Source organism: Botryllus schlosseri, chromosome 10 (genome assembly GCF_051294905.1).
Source record: "Botryllus schlosseri isolate E-star chromosome 10, Bs_hap1, whole genome shotgun sequence".
In the NCBI taxonomy this organism is placed as follows: domain Eukaryota; kingdom Metazoa; phylum Chordata; class Ascidiacea; order Stolidobranchia; family Styelidae; genus Botryllus; species Botryllus schlosseri.
Window position 1 is genome coordinate 975,084 of NC_137245.1, and position 17,598 is coordinate 992,681.

At 40.0% G+C, this 17,598-nt stretch overlaps 1 protein-coding gene and 1 long non-coding RNA gene across 5 annotated transcripts in view; both read left to right on the top strand.

The window, feature by feature from the left end:
• Window positions 1–13,962, top strand: part of LOC145449205 (adiponectin receptor protein 1-like) — a 31,524-nt gene extending 17,562 nt beyond the window's left edge. For 3 of the 4 annotated variants that reach the window (XM_080327683.1, XM_080327682.1, XM_080327684.1), the window contains exons 5-8: window positions 2,231–2,330; window positions 2,395–2,526; window positions 11,710–11,771; window positions 11,832–13,962. In XM_080327683.1, the coding sequence (XP_080183809.1) occupies window positions 2,231–2,330; window positions 2,395–2,526; window positions 11,710–11,771; window positions 11,832–11,948 (411 nt within the window). In that variant the 3' untranslated portion in view covers window positions 11,949–13,962. The remainder of the gene's footprint in view (window positions 1–2,230; window positions 2,331–2,394; window positions 2,527–11,709; window positions 11,772–11,831) is intronic. The other variant, XR_013918172.1, reaches the window with a different exon arrangement.
• Window positions 55–1,383, top strand: LOC145449207 (uncharacterized). The gene is made up of 2 exons (XR_013918174.1): window positions 55–375; window positions 1,018–1,383. It is a non-coding gene; the product is annotated as an uncharacterized LOC145449207 (long non-coding RNA).
• Window positions 13,963–17,598: the final 3,636 nt, after the last annotated feature.

Below are 17,598 nucleotides of genomic sequence, written 5' to 3' on the forward strand. Positions count from 1 at the left end.
ACTACTTTGAGAAGTCGATAAGTAGTTCGATTTTCATAATCAGTGTGACAGCTCCGCTCAATATACAATCAGCTCGAAGAATGTCCCAGAAGTCATTCAAAAGTTATCCAGTATGTCATGCTATTACTCACAATATATAGCTGTTGGTTTTCAGGAACTGTGACCTCTTCAACAGCTGTACCAAGTTTAATTATTTTCCAAAATCCGTATGGTTTGATCCATATTGATTGGTCATCAAAACCAGATGTTCCCCGCAGTACCCGACTCCCGACTTAATTATTGTATTTTTTTACAGAATCTCAGAATCTAGATTGGATGGTAGCAGTACCCGCCGTTTTTAACGAAAAGTATGAGTACTTCCTATTGATTGATCAGGTACGAAGTTCATCAATGTTATTAGCATTTGAATGCATTATCAACTAACTCCTATGTAAATCACGCACCATTGATATTTTATTGCCACAACTAACATAATAATAAAATAATAATAAAATCTCATCTCATAAATGATACTTTGGTATTTTCCGAACGAGACCGATTTCATTCGACTTGGTGACAATGTTGTCGGATAATCATGCTTTCGAAAATGTGCTGCGTCCAGTAACCTACGTAGCTTTGTACTATATGTGTCGTATGCTGCGATACCGTCAACCAAGGTTTCAAGGCTCAACAGTGAAAATTAGTATCGAAAGTATAATTCTCGATGATAAATTAACTTCCAGTTGCGAGGAGCGTAAAATTTCAGTACTCGAAAAAATGGTCTTTTACTACTCTACTCGAATCATTAAAATTAATACTCGATTCAGATTCGAGTACTCGAATCATTGTGCCCAACCCTAGTAATCATACATCTTGCTTCTAAAAGGCAACTTGACTTGAATTCTGACTTGACTCTAGTCGAAATGACTCGTCACTCGAAGGTAGTGGCTTGATCCCAACACTGCTGATTACTAAAAGTCTGTGCCTGTGTGGTGTGCTGTGTAGATTTGTCCTAATTCTTTTTTGATATAATAACAGACACCCAAACACGGAAATGGATACCCGGTCATTTGTTTTGATACGACGAAGGAAGAGTGGACAGTCGGCTTTGAAGGCCAACGCGTGACACAAATACGCAGCTTTCATCAGGCATTGGCGGTGATGATATCAATTCATTGGGTCTTCAACATGAAATTTTCACCCAAGATTAAAAGATCTCTCACTTTCATGTCAATTTTTCTCGCTCGCGTGCCTAATTTAAAGGCCACTGGTGCTGTTCGCACCAAACTTCGCGAGATTAGTGACTAATTTGCAAATGAGTTGCCTGAAATGATGTCGATGTTTGGTAATTTATGTCAACATGCGAGGCATAATGAACACTTCAATAAACATCACAAAAACCGATATGGTATATAAGAGTGCAGCAGGAATAGGCGTTTGACAAAGATATGGGTTGGTATTGGTAACCGGAGATTGAGCGTTTGATGAAGATATTCGGGCAGGATATAGGTTGTTATGCCTTGGTTTGACTTTTGTAAAGCATATCCCAAGGTTGATATATCCGGATAGGTAAGGGTTATATCCGGACAGGGGTAGATAGACCAGTCTACCCTGTGGCGTGGTTGGACCAGTCTACCCTTTGGCGTGGTTAGACCAGTCTACCCTGTGGCGTAGGTAGACCAGTCCACCCTACCCTTCTGATCATGGGGTGGCATTTTGATCCACCTCTAGGGGTAGGCCCAGTTTTTACAGTGTACAATCATCACCACTTGAGAAGGTAATGCTAGTAGTCAAAACTACTTGAGTGTTTACAAACGTACAACTAGGTCTTTAATGACCATCTCTGGTTAAAATGGCTGTAATATGAAAGCGTGGAATTCGTTTCACCCGATATGAGTTGTAAGTATAATGAATAGAACATGACTTTAACTACAGACTGAACAGTGGATCATGATGACTTGGACTCGGAAATCTTGATACTACTTGGACTCGGAAGTTTCTACCCTGAATTGGACTCTGACTAGAATTTCTGGCGAATTGAAAACGACTAGATGTGACTCGAGTCGAAACTAGAACATGGGGATTGAATTTTGTGTCGGGACCTTGTAACGAAGTCACAGCCCTCTATAGAATTAAAAAGTTAACAAACGGACGGCGGCGCATATATGTTGCAGTATAGAATTGCACCTTGTAAAACTTATTTTGTCAACATCCTATATCTCTTAGTGATATATTGTTTTCGTAATTTCAGTTTATCTTGCTCTTTTTGACGGTAACTTGTGGAGCTGTTTCTTCGTGGCTACTGACGAGACCTTATCTTTTGCGAGAATGCATGGTCAGACAGAGAGCGGGTACGTAAGCTACTAGGTTGAATTTCACCTTAATCTCCTATATTATGTTGACATGTGTATTTAGGGCTTTCCGCGGCTATATTTACATTGATTATTCCAATCTACTGTTTGATGTTTTATCGGGATGGGATCGTCGGTTCAATGGTCGAAGGTCGTCAGATTTGGGGATTAATCTCCTTGTCATTTGGAACGGTAGGTGAGTGCGCTATCTTTCTTGGCAAACAAATATGACTGTTTAATCGTTTATAGCTAAATCAAAACGTCCACTGTAATTTTTCGGGATGGAAATTTTTTATTCAAAGAGTCCCATTTTGCACCACAGCCACAACCACAACTATGTGCGCATACACTAGGGTTGTTCTAAAGTCACTTTTATTCAGATTCCAGTGTTTCAGTGAATAAATTGTCAGGTTACGTTACAAAAACGCTGCTCTCCAAATTTGGTTCAATTCTAACATGTATAAACCGCCGCAGATACAATCAACTTTTTAATTTATTATGGAAAATAAAAAAAATTGTTTCGAATTTGACTCGATTCCAACCCGTAGAAGCGGAGTTATTTGAGTTTTTCATTAAGAAATCTGGGATTACCCACCGTCAATGCTATTTTTGCGAATCCTGAACAACTTTCGACCGCAATAACTTCACGTCTACAGGTTGCAATTGAGTCTAATTTGTTTTGCATCACTTTTTTAGACAACTCAACAATTTCATTGGATTGACAGATTTTTATTTTATTTTCTATAATAAATGAAAAATTTAAATTGTATGTGGGGCGGTTTATACTTGTTTGAATTGAACCAAATTTGGTTGCAGCATTTTTTTAGGGGAACCTGATAATTTAATCACTGAATCACTGGAATCCGGAAAAAGTTAATTTTGAACAACCTTAGCACTAGGGTTGGGACTTCGGGATCAAATTTGAAATCCCGGGATCGGGATTTCCGCTCCTCAATCCTGGGATTCCCCGGGATTAGAAAAGTAGTAAAATAGACATACAAGTTACACAAACAACATTTAGTCCTGGTGATATTGAATTGACGCAAAACATAAGAGCATCAAGAGTATCATCGTTTAGATCAGGGGTGCCAAACTCCAATTTTATCGCGGGCCAATTTCGTAGTTTTTTATGACGCGGCGGGCAGCAGCATCAAATAGGGGTATAATATGTATTTCCCAGTACGCCTTTTTTGTCGGACCTTGCAGATTGGCATTCCATACACATTGTGAAAATGTGTTACACTATTGTAATATTCACGGTTGCCACGAAAAAGTCATATTTTTCAATATTTTTTAAAAATATTGTTGTGCTTGGCATAATTTGGCGACATAAGGAGTTATATAGACAGTTAGAAACCATGCGAGACGACAAATGCATCGTGTCATCGTAAAAGCTGTCGCATTATAATTTAGCAGCTAGTGGACGTTTGATGTGTAATAGCGATTCAGGTTTTTGGAGTGGTTTCAGAATGAAATTTCAAGTTCTCAAATCCGAAATCTGAATTTTCGAGTTTAATATTGTCGAATGCTTGAAAAGTCAAAACGCCGACGTGGGCCGCAAAAACAGTTCTGGCGGGCCGCGTGTTTGAGGCCACTGTTCTAGACAATCAGCCGAGTTTGTGACACTGCTTTATTACCAAAATAAGACATATGGCGCTACATAAGCCATGGTAGATGCTGTTCACAAATCCCGGGATTTCATCCGGACCAATCCCGGGATCGGGATTGCTTCAAATCCCGGGATTTCCCGGGGTCCCAACGCTACTTAGCACACACCCCTTTGGTGATACGATTTGTGACGTACATACAATGTTCTTTCCTATTCTCTACTGGTTGCTGACGAATAACCCTGACAATTGTCAGTCGAAAATATTCGGCTTTATTTCAATGGGACACGCTCCCTTGATGATAATGAAAAATTTCGAGCTGCCTTATCGCCGTTTAAAAAAAACTTATAAGAAGAGCGACAAGAATGTTTGTAATCCCAAGGCGTTGTTTGAGATAGCGGAGGTAAATAGCGCCGATCGCGAAATTTTTTTCCGTGAAATATTGTCTAAAATAATCATGTGCAATGCCAATACATATCATTAGGGCTGGGCACAATGATTCGAGTACTCGAATCTGAATCGAGTATAAATTTCAATGATTCGAGTCGAGTAGTAAAAGGCGATTTTTTCGAGTATTGAAATTATACGCTCCGCCTCACTGAAAGTTAATTTGTCAACGAGAATTGTAGTTTCGATACTGATTTTCACTGTTGAAGCCTTGAAACTTTCATTGTCCGCATCGTAGCATACGAAACATAAAGTACAAAGCTACGAACGTTACTGGAAATAGAACATTTCCGAAGTCATGGTCATCCCACAATACTGTCACCAAGTGAAATGAAATCGGTATGGTCGAAAAATACCAAAGTATCTTTATTGTGATGGATAACAGGCATTATATTCTTTGTGGTGGCATAAAAGGTACCTATTTGAGCTTTGACATATTACATTCTGTTATGTCGTCATAATGAGTGATACTCGATTACTCGACTCGACTCGAAGCATATTGCGTGATTCAGAATCGAATCACTCAGGTACTCGATTTTGCCCAGCCCTACATATCATATTCATATTTTAGCGAATTTGGTGTCTAATGTGTTCTATTTTCTAGCATGGACTTGGCTCAAGGGTATCTAATCATAAGCTAAATCAAAAACCAATGGCGAGGTTCCGCTATATGCTACTTAAATTTAGATCCTCATTTCTAAGATGCAAAAGATATGTTACACATGGCATGACCTTATGAGCAATGTTCCCTCTAATTTTTGCCGAGTCTGCGCACACTCACCAACTCACTGCGCAGAGCCATGGAAAACTGTGCGTAACGACTGAAAAAAGGTCATCACTTCGGATTTCTTGTGCGCAACTTATATTTTCTGTGCGCAGAGACCGTGTCAGCATTGCGAATTTGCGCAAGTGCGCAGCTTAGAGGGAATATTTCTTATGAGGAAATATTTTAGTTCCCCATAACGTTGTGTCTTACTACGCGCTCTGCACAGATGTATGACAGACCGACCGACCATAAAAGCATCAGCTAACACCTATACACACATTCTCTACTAATTAATATTAAAATTACTCATAATTCAGCGACATATTCTAGTACAATTCGTAGTATAATTCGGTTTATTGCCATCGTTTAAACCTGAAAGTTCCAGCATATATTAAAATTATTCCGAGTTCAAGATACTTCATTTCTCTCAGGCGCCCCCCCTCCCAGATTAAAAACCACTGGTGTAGTATGCAGACATGGGGTAATCGCGATTAGTAATCGTAATCGATTACGACGATTACAGCATTTTGAAGTAATCGTAATCGCAATCGATTACATTCGAAAAAAATCCGAAGTAATCGTAATCGTAATCGACTACTTCCCATATCTAATCGATTTGTTTGTGAATGAACGATTACTTTTTGTTTGTACAAGGACTATGACATAAACTGAATATTCGTGAACAAGAATGAGATAATATACCACGTTAGCGTTAGCACAAACGTCTGTTTTAAAACGCCACTGACTCATTATTACGTCAGAAGTATTAGCTCCGCTCGTCATTGCGTAACAAGTATCCACATATAGTAAACAGACATGCGATGGACATTGTAGTGTGATTGTAAGAACATCTCCCGTGGTGTATATCAGGTTATCAATACACTACAGAAGCCGCTACCTCGCAGCAGGATATTGATCACCACTCTGCCTATAGTTTCAAATAGTAACTTATGTATTAATGTTTAGTTGTGCTTAGTTAAACGCAGTTTACCATTGCTGCTTGGCGAGCAGGAGGCCTACGTACGCACGTGCACCTGACGAAGATTCGGAATTTTGTACTCGTCGAATAAGACATTGCAGTTTCCACAACGAAGCATTACAAATAAACAGCTGCTGATATATATCATAACCTAGCCGTGCTTAGCCGTTTCTCGTAACAGCAGCTCGCTGTATATGTATTAAGTTGAAGGCAGAATTTTTATGTTAACCATATCTTATTCTCATATAACTACTTGAAACGGGCGTCAATCGTTATTTCACAGTTCGTTACTTAGCATTTGGACCTGCCGCCATAACCACCCGCTTATATAGCCTGACATGTTAGCGTGGGTTGTAGCTAGAATCAGCAATTCAGCCAAAACAGCAATTCCCCTGTTCAACCGTTGGTCAACTTTCAAAAGTGAATTTCGTCAATAATATTGGTAATTGCATTATATTACTATTCATTTATAACCTCTCTGAGCCCCGAGTGTAAGATTTACCTGTAAAGATGGGGCACGTAATTCATATTCATAGCATCTGGTATGTTGTTATAATTACTGTATGTTGTTAATTCGCGACCTCCAGTCCGTTGTATAATCACAAGATATTGTACTCGCCCAAACGTAGCAAACTAAAAGAATATCTTTTGTGGGACGCACACACAAATTGTCATGGCTTTATTCCTTTGTGGATGCGCCGGGTGACATTTGCATTGTGGGACCAGATTGGAAGGACAAGAGTTATTAGTCCCGCCCACTCAGCGCGGCTATTGACAATAAAATACCCTAAGTTTCGGCCAAGGTATTTCTTTGGTATCACATCCCGTGGAGTTGCGTGTTGGCCGAAACTGCTTATATGTTTTGGTGTGTTGTGGGATCGTGGCGCGGTAATGACCGGCTACGAAATGCCTGTTCCCATAAAATATAGCCTATGTATGTTTTTTCTTGAGAGGAACAGGTATGCATTTCAAACCCAGCTATCTACTGGAGCAGGGGTCACCAACTGCTTTGAAACAAAAAGCTACTTCTTGTGTAATGTGTACTGATTATTGCGACGACCGACGGGTTACCACGTAGCCTACTCCCGTCGTTTATCCATGTTCAGTTGGATTTCTTCACTTAGAGTAAGACAATCAGAGCACTGGGCCGGATTTCCGCCCCTTACCAAGAAAAAAACGCTCACTCGCATGGACTCACACCAGCTCCTCCAAGCTCAGTTGCGTTGCTGCAGTGCGCGCAGAAGCGCCGATCTCCGCGTCTAGACTCGGAAATATTAACTATATAGATTTCCGTTGAGCCGCCGCGTGGACGAAGACAAGCAATGCCCCGAGCGACTGCGTTCGTATGTTCCTTGGCGTCGGCCGACCCATGTTCAACTGCTGCTCATATGAAACGAGCTTCAACTATCAAATCTCGCATGTGGATTTTGGCTACAGCGCAGTGGTGGCCATACGAACGGGGGGGGGGGGGGGAGGTGGGGGCTGGGCGAGACTTACCGGGGGCCGCCCTATAAGTATCTATCCGTAACTTATGGGGGGCTTCGCCCCCCAGACCCCTCTTTCGCATCTGTTATTATTATCTATCTATCAAGGTTTGGCCAGGTGCTGGATTCGGCCATGTCTATTTTTTCATGTGTGCAAGTAATTCTACCGCATGCAGAGACGTGATGATTATCGGCATATGGTACGTTTCTAACAAATGCAGAGATTTGATGATGATTTACACATCTGTACGGAATCCTATTCTTACCTTACACGGATTTCCATGTTTATTCGTTATTATCCCTGAAAAAAGCGCATAATCCAAATAGGGGAGCCCTTCGGCCAGCCCCCCTGGCGGCCGCCCACCTCGCCCACCCCAAAAGCCACCACTACTACAGCGACCGCGGACGACTCATTTGGTCCGCGTTGGTGACCCCTGTACTAGAGATATTTGAATCGCAAAGCTCGAAAAACATTTACAAGAATTAATTAAATTCTCGAAAATGCTCTATAATATCTGTTGGTTTACGAAATACTTTTGAGTCCCCTTCGAGCACGCTCCCCACTCTATTAAGGAATTTGGGGCGCGGCAGGTAAAGACCTGGCAATAATGCAAATCGTTGGATGCGATAAATCATGCACTATAAAGTTGTGCAATTGATATATTATGACGTAATAAGCAAATGACGCAAGATGTATGAAGAAAGTTGATATCTCATTAAGCCTTTTCATCGCAATCCTTGTATTGCCTTCCCATATATCATTTAAGATTATAGTCCTAAGCAAAACAAATGTAATCGTGAGTAATCGTGATTACTTTTTCAATGTAATCGTAATCGTAATCGACTACTTCCTGATTTTGCTGTAATCGTAATCGTAATCGTAATCGCGTGATTCCGAAGTAATCGTAATCGCAATCGATTACATTCATAAAGTAATCACCCCATGTCTGGTAGTATGTATATGCAATGCATACGCAATTCGCGGTGGAACCATAGCTGTTTGAGCAACGTAAGATACTAGCATATGTGACTAAAGCAGTCATCGTTGTCACTGAAGTACAAGTAAACGATTAAGCTCTGAAATGTAGTCAAGTCAGTAGTGCTGTGGATACGTAGATTTTACCGGGGGCTTGCAGAATTTGATACTTAAAAAGAGATGACCTCTTCCGAAATTTTAGAACATATTTGCGCGACAAACGCAAAATGAACGATAGAACTACAAACAGGTACAATTTGGAAAATATATTCATATACGCATGGATACATATTAGACATACAGTCGAGTACGTTTACTCCGGACAATTTGGACCCGCTCAGCAGGTTTGGTGGAATGCAGCGGAGAAACTCATAATTACGCAGAATTACACTTATGTTGCATGGCAAGGCCATGCGTAAAGGCGCAAAGCACATTAAAATACAGTTATGTTGCGTATTTCGTGAACTGCAGCTGTCCTATACTGCAGTAATTCGTCCGGACCGCATAAAACGCAGGAGAGTTATACCTTCAGATTAATTTTATTGTTCAGTATCTCGATACGAAACGATTCACGAATTCCCATATACTATTTATATTGAAATGAACCCGAATATTTTTGACTGACACTCTCCAGGGGTAATCGACAGCAACTTGTAGCGAATTGAAAAGAACACTGTATATGCACATATCAACATATATTATTTACTATTTTACAGTCTAAAACACACATATAGGGTTAAAATCGTACAATAGAGGCCAGACAGACTATTTTTCATCCCCACAAAACAATAGGAAACTAAAGGCAAAAGGTTTTAGCAAGTCAAAAAACTTATCGCTTATCAGTACCATTCTGTTCTACAAGACGGCCGCAATGGTATCGAAGTAAAAGCGACTAACTATAAAGCTGGCACGGTCTTGTAAGAATTCGTGGTCAATTGGTAATGGATGGATCGTAATCACTCATTCTGTGTTAACACGAACGAAGCACTGTTAATTGCGGCATGACCTAACGATAAAGACCCTGTGTCCGAATTAAGCGGACATTTATCCGAATCAACCAGAGTTTTTGGACATGCAATTTTTGTTCCGTTTCCGAGTATTTTGGCCAAATGAAGCGATTGTCCGGCATTTCAAATTCATACCGTGACCTCACCAAGACTTGAATCTGAGCTGTTCCAGTTTAAAAGTGGGCGGAGTATAGCCTTCTACTGTTTCCGGACTCGATCGACACACCTTGACATGTCTAGGTTTTTTTTATAAGAACAAATGAACAAACTTTTTCTCGAAAAAATCTATTTCTCTCTCTCATTTTTCAAGACTGACCCCCAGGATAGCGTCAGCGAGTCGGAAATGATGCCTCAGTGCGTAGCCCAGGGGTTCTCAGCCCTTTCTTGGCCGTGGCCCATTTTCCGGTTTGAAAAAGTACTGTGGTCCACCTCTTATCTTGGAGTCATAATCCTGTTCAATGCGTGGTGATCGACTGCGCCGATATGTCTATTTCTTTAAAATATGCGCATTTGTCTCTTAATTTACTGATAATGTTTAAATGTAGACCATTCGGCCCATACAATCGCGCGAAGCGCGGTGAAAATTTGCAAGTCGAATAAATATCCTCGACCAACGAAATAACCTTGGCCCACTTCGAGTTCCCGCAATAGGGGGTTTGGGTGCAGCAGTTACGGCCTTGGTAGATCATAGCCTGAAACTCCTATGTATATTATGATCGTCCGCTGCTCCATTCGCATCGCAAAACACAATGATCAAATCCACGCTTTCACTGTGTGATTGGGACTTTAGTTCCACTATTGTGTGGAGTAATATAATCCTTCTGGGTCAGCTTCAAACTATTCATTGGTGAATGGGGACCACAGAGAAGTGGAGAAAGATTTTTTTAATATGCATGCAATAACACATCTTGTACCAAACCAACTGAAGTTGCGATGTCAGAATATTCAATCCAATGATACAATCAATTATGTACAATGATATCAGGGTGGACATTTTAAACCGACTCCAAATATTAATGCGCTCCGCTAAATCCTCAATCCTTTAATTCTAAAATTTTCAAAATAGTTTTGTGGCCCACCTCAAATGCTCCTGTGGCCCACCAGTGGGCCATGGCCCACCCTTTGAGAACCCCTGGCGTAGCCACTGTTGCTTGGTTTCAAACAAGCCGTCAACCATGACCGTAAACCTCGCGGCTCGTCAGACATCGAAAAATCGAACATATATGAAAAATTTACATGTGGACGTGGTCAGTGAGTGGTCATAATGGTCAAGTTCAAGATCAATGCCGAATCGGACCTCTACCGCCAGATATTGGCATGTAACAACGTGGTATACTATCTCGTGTTATATAGGCTTACCATATTTTGGAAATCTAAAAAAGAGGACACTTTTTCAGAAATTTGAGACTTGCAAAACAGGAGTAGAATTCTCAAAAATCGGTGAATTTTTCCCACTTTGTGATCGGTTGACAAAAACAAAAGGACAACTTTCACGCCCAGAACCCGAAATACCGCTTTTCTCTCCACATTGCTAGATAGTTGACTGAAAAAAAAGGCCTAGTAAATCGGTTTATGACTCATATTCCGTCACAAACTTGGACTTGAACTTGACTATGTTCTTGAAAATCACCGAAGCGTGACCACAATCAACAAACCCCCTCAGAAAACTCCCCAGAACAGGGTTTGATGTTTGAAACGGTGATAGATTACACAGAATAGCGTACGAGTCGACTTCTCTTGTCCTGGCAGAATTTCTGACTATATTTCACACTCGGGAAATATCTGGAAATTTTAGGCATGCGTATTTTCGGCCGAACTGCTCAAGTAAGATCGTCGGTACTAAAAATTGTCATGCCTTATACCGTCAAGTTAAGTATCATATAAATCAGAAAAAAGCTGGCTTTTCATAGAAACCAAAAGCAGTCAGCTACGACATATATCTTCAGGGAAATTGAGAGATGAACTTGAGCTTGGGTCACCAGTGACCCGCCCCATTAAACGGGTTAATATGGTTAAAATAGGTAGTGGTGCTCATCTCCCTTAAGGGTCTGATGCACCACGGTCTGTAATTACCTCCTGGTATAAGTACCCTTGCAATGTAATTCAATTTCAGGCGTAATCGTCTTTTGCATGAAGATACCGGAGTGTTGGTGTTCAGGCCAATACGATCACATAGTAAGTCACGCTGCTTTTGTAAGAATTTTTTATTTCCTCACTACGATTTGCCTTCTTCAGATCTCGAGCCATTCAATATTCCACAGCTGCGCTGCGATATGTCTGTGGCTTGGAATCTACTTAAGCATGCTGCTACAGGAAAAAAGATACGAGACTGGAGATAACTGTCCCAAATGACAGATTTTTACAAGCAAAGTCGTGTCACGGCTGGCCTATAGGGCTGGACACAACGATTCGATAATACTGGAATTCGATTCGCGTAACAATTGCAACACTTCGAATCAAATTGAGTAGAGCTGTTCACAACGATACGAGGACTCGAATCCGAATCGAGTAATCATTCTAATGATTCGAGTCGAAAAGTGAGATGCTATATACACCGCTTGTCACCAATAGCTAATTTATCAACGAGAATTATAGGTTCAATACTATTTTCCACTGTGAAATCCTTCAAGCCTCAATTGGATGTATATGACGAAACATGAACTACTAAGCTACGCACATTACTGAATACGACAATTCGTGATCCTACCACAGCAGTGTCTGGGTAATGGGTATGGTCGAAAAAATACCATTGATATAGAACCGGAGATATCTTCTTTGTGGTCGCATAAACGGGACATCTCCAAGCTTTCCACATTTAAATACTGCTATGACGCCATAGTTAGTCATAATATAATGCTGGACCAACGCCCATTACGTCATTCACAATTCAATCGCTCAGGTACTCGAATATTGCCCTGTACTAGTAACGACCAAGTAAACGCACTTGAAACGAAATGAGCAATGCAGCTTTACAGACAATAACGAAATTAGTTTCGGTTATTGGGTTTGCAGTGGGTCGTAGAAGAAATATTTACTCGACCCGACAAGCTCTTTGGGAAGAGATTCAAGTTTATTTCACCTGTTCGTGAAACATTATTGTTTATTCGTAATAGTAAGTTCATTTTGCCATCACCATGTGTGTATGATATAGTGTTTCATCAATCTTTGGTAGATTCATAACACAATAAATTCAGTTATATCAGTTCTTTATATGCGGCTAACATTTCATCGTTTAATTTCACATGTATTTATCCACTAGTAAGCCCACCGCGCTGCTTTTACGCCACAAGCAATGTATAGAATATAAAAGCCTTGTTCGATATGAAAATGTTGTAATCTAAATATTACAATTATTCTTTCCTAATAAATAATTTCCAGGTCTTTACTGACATTTATATATCGCATTGCGCCCTGCTACATTTCGGCATTCTGTAGGCTATTGAAGGAAACATGATGTATCTGACCCCATTAACGTCGACCAACTACTATATTGGAATATTGGGACTATATTTCTGGACTATCTGACGTATAGACACTAGATTGACAAGATAGCGGTTGTGAGAAGGTCATAGTCCGACACTGGGTGAGCCAGTGTATTCATCTGCGTATGCACACTCCCCGTGACGTCACTAGTTTGCGGTAACAATGAATTTTATACACAGATCCAAGTCCGCACAAACTAGATTTGTTGGGCCTCGCCATCTGAACTGTGTATCGTTTTTATCGGCTACACATTTTATTGCATATTATTCCTTTTACATGTAACCACACTTCAAAGGTGTTATAATTGATATTATAGGCCTATATAAATATTATCAATAATAAGTTGACTGATTATTATTTCTGATATGAATATCTCGGGCTATATCTACAGTATTTGGACTTGAAAAATTCCACAATTTTGTGTGGCCTCCACATCATTGTTTTGTATTTTGATGGGATATGAAGAGGCTTCTTTTACTGAGAATTACCTCCATAGAATCATCGGGTTGTATGCTTTGTGAAATTACCAATACTTCCCGACAAGGTTTAGAAACATGGGATATAACAGACCTTCTCCTTAAGTCCATAGCATGTTTTGGGTTCCTGTTCCATACAGCCATGTAACGGTGAATTCTCGACCAAAGAATTCAGACCACTAGTCCCCAAACTTTTTCGCTGTCGGGGCGAGTTTCAACCTCATTATTACAACGTAAGATATATGTCGTTATGTGATAGTCTTCATATGTTATGCGCAAGTTTGAAGCAGGAATATATACGGATAACATTGGACTTATAGCGATTTATACTTAACAATGAGGCGTTATTTCGATGTTAGTAAAATGTATAGGCATGTGCTCTTCAAATAAACAATCCTATAAATGTCTATCCCGAGTTGAACGCAAGATATATCTCGTTGCGAGTTACCGGTATTCATGGCACTATAGTAGGCCTAGGCCTACGGTTGTGTGCAGAAATTATTTGAGCTGTTTTCAGGAGCGGCCTTGAACGGCTGGAAGATAACTGATACCCGTTATCTTATTATTGATATATACTACCTGACTATAACTATGTATTGAAAAAACTACAACTTTCAACGATTTTCTATTACAGGGCTGGCAATCTACGTCCCGCGGGCCACATATGGCCTGTGACAACATATTGTGCGGCCCGCGAAGGTATCGAGAAACGTAATAAGAACATTGATAACAATATTGACACAATAGCCCTTCCTCGAGGCCAGCTTATTTTGAAATGTTTTGATTGCTAAACGTTAAAGAAAATCAAAACGGAAATAACTTCAGTCCGGATCACCACATTTGTGATTTTAGATTAGAAATCCAACTTTCAGTGCTGTAGGCCTACTTGAAAAAAAGGTTCGTGAGTATGTCTTAGATTCGCCCTCTATGTACAGAATTATTCATAGCTTCGGTCTCAACTCATTAAAAATAAGATGTTCAAATCAACACAAGAAGGGAAAAGTTTTGTTCCTGCAATTTGAAACACCATTTGTTTCCGATCATCCTAATTACAGGCACAATTTATCAAATTACGAGATCCAAAATAAATCAATTAAATGAATGTTAATGTTAATGTTTGATAAAACGGTAAGTTATGTCGTGTATGCTGTCCTTACAAAAGTACGTGAAGTGGCAAGTTAAACACGGTAAGCCTTTTACTGAAATGTATTTAAAGATGATGAATGTGCTGGTTACGACGGTGTCAGCATTGTGCGATCCGATGTTGACCAAACGCAGAATCAGCATATATCTATGAGCACCATACACACCTATACTCCAATTTCCATCCTTTCTTACGAATCGGCACAACCAGCTTTCGTGCCGATAATTTTGACGAATTGGTAGAGGATGGTCAGCTTATAGAACCTCGTTAATGTTTCTGACGCATGTGCCATCATCAAGTCAATGTTAAAATTGTTTGTGTATACTTTCTCCATTTCTTCGGTCAGTATATGGTTACTATATAATCAAGTACAAGCTTGCGTCGTGTGTTATAATTATGATTATACTATAATTCGGGATTCGAATGTCGAATGCGGTCCGCGAGCTGAAAAGTTTTTCCGTCCCTGGCCTATTATAAATTTGTGGGATTTCCGGGCGTGAATGAAAGCTGCAAAACAGTTTCAGGTAGCATACGGGTCTAAGAGCTGCAGTTATCAATCCCCGATTAAAAGAGATATACTCAGAACAATACAGAACACACAGGGGTCAAACACTGCAAATCCGTTTATTCGCGTATATAGTTGGCTACATAGAAGCAAAGTTACATGATAGAGTGACAATGATTTTCGGACACAAGGATATCGGCTACAATTCGGCAGCTAATTCTGGTGTGAGATGAAGAAGATGCTGAAAGTTCGTGAAAACTATAACAACAACTCAAAGATGCGAGCATAAAACTGAACGCTTGGAAAAATGACTCACATGCAATCGGCTTGAAGCCGGCTGCTATCATTGATTATAATTACGGTTGCATATAAAACAAAAATCAATTCAAAACAAACATGTTTAAAACAAGACCCTTGTTGATAACAAAAAATAAGGAAACTGGCCATCCAAGCGCTAGTAGTCGTTCTTGTACAAAACCCAACACGAAGTGATGAAGTTTAAATCAAAACGGGGGGAAAGAGTTGCCTTTTTTATGAGAGACTTAATGGCCTAGCAGCCAATTTGTTGCACATCTGAACATAGTGTATTCTTTACGTATCTTCATCTTCTTTTTGTAACACAATAACGTGTCTCGAAAAGTTTGAGAACCACTGATGTATACTGGACCAGAGCTGTAGAACAGTATCTCACCGGTTATTCAACTGTCGTCGAGTATGTCAACTGTCCAGTGTCCACATTAAAACCGAAATATAGTAAGTTTCTACTGACTGAATACTAGTGATCTGTCACCATTCCAGGGTTACCATATTTTTTAATCGGGAAAGGGGGACAATTTTACAGAATTCATATTCATATCGGATTACTATACGCACTGAAATCGCGAGTGGCCATGTTATGAATAGATTCTTGGATTCGTCGTAGTCGTGTCAGCCGTGAAAATTTTTTCAGGTTCACGAATGAATTTCGTCATTGATATTAGTAGTTTGAGATATTACTATAACACTATAATCCTCTCTCTGCCCATGTGATCATATTCACCGGTAAAGTTGATGGAGGGGGTGCGTTCGAAAATTTACGGCATAAGTTATAAATGACGATGGATCCTCTGGTAGGCCAATTGCTATTAATCACTTCGTTGCATGCTGTTATTTGTTGATATCCCATCAGGATTGTCGGAATGTCGGTATCGTGAAAAATTATTTGAATCATTCAAACGTACCTGAAACAAATTTCGTTCGCGAGGAGCACACGATTCCAAGTAAATATTTTTATACGGGGCACATCATTTTTCTTGATGTGTTCACGTATGTACAGCGTGGCTCAGATTGCAAGGGCGTTATTATATTAAAACCGAAAAACGAAGGCGTATAGAGTCGCGACCAGCGCGAAAAAAATTTCAAGGTTAATCAAAATCTCTCGGGAGTCAATTCTGAAATTCGATTTGCATATCGACGGCCGCCAACATATACTAATTGAATTAATTGTCCACTGTCACACAAATTTCCCACCACGGCCACGGGTTGGCCACCCCTGATTTACATTTTCTCTAAGCCAAGGATCTTTCAAATATTACTTCAAGAAATTTCGGCTCCTTCCTATCAGAACCGTAGATTTTCAAGTTGTATCGTAGATTTACGTTTATGAGATCAGATGTATTGCCGTCCGTGCAATCGAGGTGTTTTGAAGACGGAAATACTATACAGCTAGGCTATCTTTGGTCTCACCCGACCGGGCATTAAACCCACGTCCCGCTAAACAAGTCAGACGCAACTCCATCACGCAATCTTGGTGGTATCGTAGATGTACGCCAACGTTGAATGCTCGTTTTGATGTGTACCGTAGCTTGTAAAGTTGTATCATTAAGTACGTCCGTCCTGATTGCATGTTTACGAAAACAAATTACACCAACTTATTAAAAAAAATAACTAACTCATTCAGGTTCTTCGCGCTTCTAACGTAATTATTAGGGCAAGTTTTTGTAACTTTTGCAACTTATTTTACAGCTCCCGACAGCTTCCTAGATACTCAGAATATATGTACATTGTACAATTATGTTTTGAGCTGTTTGGAGGGATTTTATACTGCAACTTTTTGCAGCTTTACTCTATTTATCATGCCAACTTTTACTGCATCTTTTATCGAATATTGCGTAGTATTGTTCTATTCTCTTTGATTTGCATAACAAAGAGCTATATGATGGGATAGCTGCATCTCTCTGCTAGCGTTATGACGCAATGGCTTGTAAGCAAGAAGTTCAACTACCCATGTCAAGCACGACCGTGCCCAAACAATATGTAAATAGACCGCTTTACTAATTATGTCGTTTAAATTTGAAATAGTTTCCCATTTCACGAACGCCCAGGCGAGATCGCCAAAAATTACATTTTCTCTAG